Source organism: Poecile atricapillus, chromosome 3, assembly GCF_030490865.1.
Source record: "Poecile atricapillus isolate bPoeAtr1 chromosome 3, bPoeAtr1.hap1, whole genome shotgun sequence".
Lineage (NCBI taxonomy): Eukaryota > Metazoa > Chordata > Aves > Passeriformes > Paridae > Poecile > Poecile atricapillus.
In genome coordinates this window covers 6,111,068-6,117,216 of record NC_081251.1, presented here as the reverse complement: position 1 = coordinate 6,117,216, position 6,149 = coordinate 6,111,068, and the positions used below count along the sequence as shown (strand labels likewise).

The 6,149-nt window shown below is 39.3% G+C and overlaps 1 protein-coding gene across 1 annotated transcript in view; it reads left to right on the top strand.

Moving 5' to 3' along the window:
- The first annotated feature begins 1,075 nt into the window (after nucleotides 1–1,075).
- CLIC5 (chloride intracellular channel 5) overlaps nucleotides 1,076–6,149 on the top strand; it is a 76,485-nt gene continuing 71,411 nt past the window's right edge. Inside the window, exon 1 of the mRNA XM_058834450.1 lies at nucleotides 1,076–1,584. Within this exon, the coding sequence (XP_058690433.1) occupies nucleotides 1,096–1,584 (489 nt within the window). The 5' untranslated portion in view covers nucleotides 1,076–1,095. The remainder of the gene's footprint in view (nucleotides 1,585–6,149) is intronic.

The following is a 6,149-nucleotide window of genomic DNA, read 5'->3' as shown; positions in this document are numbered from 1 at the left end:
TCTTTAGTCATTAAGGCTTGAAGTTCTCATGACTTTAGTAAATTGGTAACTTTATAACAATTTGATAAATGCAGGATTTGGATCTTCCAGGAGTTTCAGCTCTGCTGAATTCAGTTGCTCTGGAATGTGTATCTGTCTTTAGGAGGGCAGTTAATCCTATGCTAAAGCTGGCAGCATTCACTTTAGGTTCTGTGCAGTTTGGTGTGTCTCTCCATTCGTTAGAGAAAAGGAACTGTATACACAAGGTGGTAAACTAGATTTCTATAGTGTATGTCTTATGACATGGAGATACATAACCTAAGTGTGATTATAATTGATGCATTATGTACATGTAATCATGATTAATGCTTCTTCATTGCTTTATTTTCCTATATTCCCAGGGCAGCTCATGAGAGATTTTATAGTTTTTGGCCCTAGTTTATAGTTGAGAGGAGGACAATGCCAAATATGAAATGTGTGGACCCCAAAGTGAATGAGTGGCAATGTTGGAAAGAGTTAAAATTTCCCTCTTTATAATTTTTTCGTAGTTTTTTTATAAATGATCATCAGTTGTTGATGATTTTGTAAGTAACCACTAAAATGTTGCAGATGTTTGCTTGTATTGTTGAGGACATTTTGCCTTGCTTTTCCTTGAAGTTTTTATGTGCTGAAAATATGGGTAAGTGGATAAAGTCTGCATTTCTACCTCTTTACGTAAATAAGATTTACAGTAGAACTCTTTTCAACTTCCTATGTAAGATCACTTATTTTTTTACTGTAGCTTTCTAGTGCTGATAGGTTCTTCAGCTCTTTTTTCCTATACTTATCCAGGCAACATGTAGAGGAACAATTGATTACAAGTCCTGAGATACTGTTCCCAAGAGTCAGATCGACAAAGGGGTTAAAAATGAGACAGCCTTTTACTTCAGTGGAAGTGCAGTTGTTGATTCAAGGCTCTCAGTAAATGATTGTTGGAGATCTGCCATGTGTAGCTGAGCATTCAGAAAGTGCACCACAGACTCTGCTTCCTCCTAAGGAGCCTTGTCTGTCAACATCTCACTTTAATTGTAGTCTGTAAGGTACCAGCAGGCAGGCAAAACTCACCAGCCAGCAGTCATGGAAGATCCAGTCTTCACTGACATCAATCAAAATGCTAACGACACCATTGTCTCTGAGGTTTCAGATCCTGAGGAAAATAAAGGGGGTGATCTTTCTGATCATGTCCCTGCAGATTCAGCATCCCCTTTTTCCATCACTAATGTCCCAGAAAACACGGATAGTAGTAAAGAAAACTCAGAAGATAGCTGTAATAATTCTGTGGCCTCTCAGCATGGAAGTGATGGAGAAAATGACTCTTCATCTCACCACAGTGCTGAAGAAGACCACCCACAGCAGCAGATGGATCTGATGAGCCCAACTCTGGAAGATAAGGATGCAGAGAGCACAGTGTTTGAGAGCAACCTGCATTTTCCTCCAGATTTCCAGTCTCATCAGAGACAGAGCACTTTTACCAACTCTTCAACTTCCCTCAAGCTTCCCCTTAACAATAACTTTGGAGAAAGTAGCAACTTTCAGGAAGATCTGGAGATTTTCATTTTTGTAAAGGTAAGAACCCAGGTGCTCCTAAGCATACTCTAGTTTTAAATCAGTGTGTGTCCTCCAAATCAGTGAAATACAGGTACCCACTGCTTTGCTCCCAACTCTGCTGCAGGGAGCCTTCACTTACCTCTTGCATCTTTAAGCAGAGAAAGAGGTGATTTGTGTTGTGTGGAAGTGCCTGGGGTTTCTTCATTCAGGTGGAAGTATGCTAGAGGTATTCTGATGGTTGCTACAATTAATTTATTCTGGGAAATCTCCCTGCTTTTACAGCTAGGCTGCTACTTTTTAGTTGAGCTAGTTCAGCTATCCCTGCACTTCACTATCTAGTAGCTGAGAGCTCAAAAGTAATAGCTATGAATGCTATGAATAAAACTGAATATATGGTTTAAATAATGCTCATCCCTGAAAGATGTTTTTCTTTTATTTCTTTCAATATTTAGATGTAGGTATTTCTGTGACAATTTCAACACATATTTTCATTAATTTCCAGTTAGGTATAAATTACTGAGAGAGTTTTCACATATTTTCTTACTTTATAAAGGGTTACTTAGGTTTCAAAACTGTAAGCACCTGTGTTCTTGAATAAACACTACAATTCCCTTCATAAAAACATTTGTATTTAACCATTCTCAACATTTATTAAGCCTGAGAGTGCCTTCTTTTTAACTATATAAGGATGTTCAAGATCTTGTGTACCTTGAATAGAACAATACACCATGATTATAATGTTTTGTTATTTCAAGAGAAGCCTCGTGAAGTTTGTCACTTTTCAACATAAATAATGTTATCAAAATCTGTTTCTCAATTTCATGGGGGCTTTGGAAGCAGGAGAAGAGATTTTATCACCACACATAATGAGAAGAGTTTTCAGCAGTCATTATTTGTTTAAATGACTCCCTGAAACAGCACCTCTCCTATTTCTGTGACTGAATCATTGTCATTGCTAAAAATATGTTGATTATATGGTCAAAGTAAGAGCTGTGGCGTTAGTTCTATTTTATATTCCTGCATGTAGTCCTGTGTATCTGTTAAAAGTTGCAGCAATTGAGTACATTTTGTTTGTTAGCAACTACATGGTGTTAGAAACCTGTGAGCTTTATTTTGGCTTTAAAATCTCTTTAATTTCCTTATTCTTTCACATTCCTCTTATTTCAAAATAACAGTGTTATTTTGTTTTGTTTTATTTTATTTTAACAATGTTATTATCTTCTTTTCCTGTGGAGAAAATAAGAAATGTGTGCAGATGTTCCCATTCAAGCAGAGTTGCTTGGGTTAATTTGAAAAGTGAGAAGAGAGGCATTTTGAACAGAACTGTCATGGACAAGGTCTGAGGAAGTCCTTTTCCTTGCTTTTGTTGTGCAGAGTAGCTGATTATCCCATAAAGGTTCTTATCAGCTAGTCCAGAGAGAAAGGCAAACTGCTCTCTTCACTTGCCAAACAGCCTGGTGTCTTTGAGATGTCCTTGAGCCCCAAGATATCTCTACCTGGCTGAAAGGTTGAGACACGAGGCTCTCAGGTGATCCATGCAGGGCACTGGGTACTGCTGGCTAGGTGGCTGAACTGAACTCCTGTTACAGTGCTTTACTCCTTGAGAATTTGATGATGTTTAGTTTCTGGCTTTTTTTTTTTTATCTATCTTTCTGGTATCAAGGCAATAAAGTAGTAATTCCATGGAATGCAGATCCAGCTTTTCTCTCTTCAGTTATCTAGATAACAAAAGTCAGCCTGTAAAATGGAAGGTCACAGAATAATATATAACAAGAGTAGTGAAATCCCTGAGGGCTGTGGCTTCTTGCACATGGAACTAATATCTCAGTTGTGTCAATAAATATTACTCATTGATGGTTCCCTTCTCACATGGTCTCTGTTCCACCTGAGGCCAGTGTTGCTCTGAAATTGGTTTCATCTGGGTTTGAACTTTCCTGCAGACACTAACAGTGACAGCAGCACTTGTTTTGTGGGACAATAGTGATCATGACTGCTCTGCCACTATTTATTCCCCCCTTGGCTTGTAGCTTTAATAAAACTGTGAATGACTGGAAACGTGAGTGTCAGAGGACTGAACACCAGAGAAAGTGGGAATATTAAATGGTATCTAACAGTGCAGCTGGATGGATAATGTTTACAGTAGCCCATTCATTAGACACCAAGAATATGTTTACATCACTTTAACTAATTTTTCACTGATTATCAGTTCTTGATAACAATGTCATGTCAGTGGACTATTTCAGGATGTGGCATAAAGGTAAAAAAGAAATTCCCTGTGCCTTTAACAGCAGAATGCAGCATGTAACAACATGAATCTGTTTGTGTGACTCCAGCACGTCCAGGCTTGTCACAGCCACTTTAATGCCTTTTCAATAACGCTGTAATTTCTTCAAACAAAAGCCTTTGCAATTTGAACAGAAATGTGACTGGCACACAAGCTGTGTTACTGAGTGCACAGGACTGCCTAGCCCAATCATAGCTCCAAGGTCCAGGCTTCTCACCTGCACACTGTATTTTCCTGTTGAGCAGCATGTTTGTTCTGAAGGTTTAGGTTTCTTTGAAAATTTAAACTTTTTTGTTTTCCTGAGGCTTGAGTTATTTAAAGACTAGTCCTTTAATTTTCTTTTCAGAAGAAAATTATTGCCATTCTGTTTTTTCAATGACCTGATACTGATGCAGATTATAGCCTCTCTATACTCATTTGTGCCATAGGAGCACGGTTCCCAAAAGAAGGAGGGTAACTCTTTACCCTGAGCAATAAACACCTTGTGTTAGGCAAAAATACCAACATTGTGCAGTGGTTTAGCATCATCAACCTGCACCTGTTGGATCACTCACTATATAAGAATCAGGACCTAAGCATTTAGCTGTTTCTGTTTGGAATTATGGTATCTTTTTGTAAAATTTCATTAAGTCAGGAGCTGGAAAAGAAAGGACATTTTTGTTTTCCTCACAATATGTTTCCCACTCCTCATTTGAATTGCTGAGTCCTGCACTTGGGTCACAACAACTCCTGCAGTGTGGCAGGCTGTGAGAAGAGTGGCTGGAAAGCTGGAAAAGGACCTGGGGGTGTGAATCAACAGCAGCTGAACATGACCCAGCTGTGCCCAGATGGGCAAGAAGGCCAATGGCACCTGGCTTGCACCAGCCATGGTGTGGCAGCAGGGCCAGGGCAGTGATTGTCCCCCTGTGCTGGGCATGGCTGAGGCCACACCTCAAATCCTGGGTTTGGTTCTGGGCCCTTCATGACAAAAAAGAAACTGAGGTGCTGGAGCATGTCCAGAGAAGGGAACAGAGCTGGGGAAGGGTCTGGAGCACAGCTCTGATGAGAAGCAGCTGAGGGGCTCTTGCTTTCAAAACTCCCTGAAAGGAAGGTGGAGTCAGGGCTCTGCTCCCAAGAAACAAGTGATAGGATGAAAGAAAATTCATAAATTTTGTGCCACTGGAGGTTTAAATTAGATATTAGGAATTGTATATTATTTTCATTATTGTCAGGCACTGGAACAGGCTGCTCAGGGAAGTGGAGTTACCATCTCTGGGCATCCAAAAACATGTGGATGTGATGCTTGAGGACCTGGTTTTATGGTGAACATGGTGGTGGTGCTGGGTGGACAGTTGGACTTGATGATCTTAAAAGTCTTTTCCAACCTTACTGATTCTGTGATTCTGTGGTTCTCTGATTTCCAAGCCAGGACTGAGGACTCCAGCTTGGTGTCATAATTAACTCTGTGCTAGTTCCCTACTTACTCCTCAAGTAGAGCTGAACTGTTGTGAATGACAGACCACGTTCCTCACAGGGACAGTGGGCCTCATCATTGTGTCACTGGGAAAATCACTTCTTCCTAATGAGTTGGCTTTTCTCTTGTTTTATGAAACATTCTGGTATCTGTTGAGAGAATTCTGTTTAGAAATGTGTATTAATGGCTCAGAACATGAAGTCACAGGACAAATCTAATTTTAAGCATGTATAATTTGAAGAGAGCAGAACCACATGGATGTCTAGTCAGAAGTTAGTGGTTAAACTGGTGTTTTGCTGAGCAGAACTGAGCATTTCTTACTACACTCATAATTTACAGAGGAAAACAACTGTATTTGCAGTTTTGGGCAAATATTTTGGTTAGCTATTTGTAAATGTAGCTGGGTGTTCAGATACCTCCTAGTTACTCTTCTAATTGACTCCCATACAGCGCATAAGGGTAGTGTCCAGCCATATATTCTCCTCCAAGGTTTGAACAGTTGTAAGGTAAATTATAGCTGAAGCCACATGGCAGGTGTAACTCTCCATATGCACACAAAATTATAGTGGTTTGGTTTTTTATGACATTTTAGCTTTTAAAAATATTATAAATAATAACTCTAATGGAAGTAAGCAAATATTATTTTGGTCTTATGAATAAGCTTAGAAAAAGGTTGAATGATTCATAATTCCACCTTTTAAATAGAGTTAACTGAATAACCTGAGCAAAGAAAAGATCCAAAAACTATTTTCATAGTTTTCCAGTCTTGGCAGATTTACAGACTATGATGCTGAAGTTGACATGTACACAGCAGGAAATGACTCATGGGGAGCCAGTATCCTAACG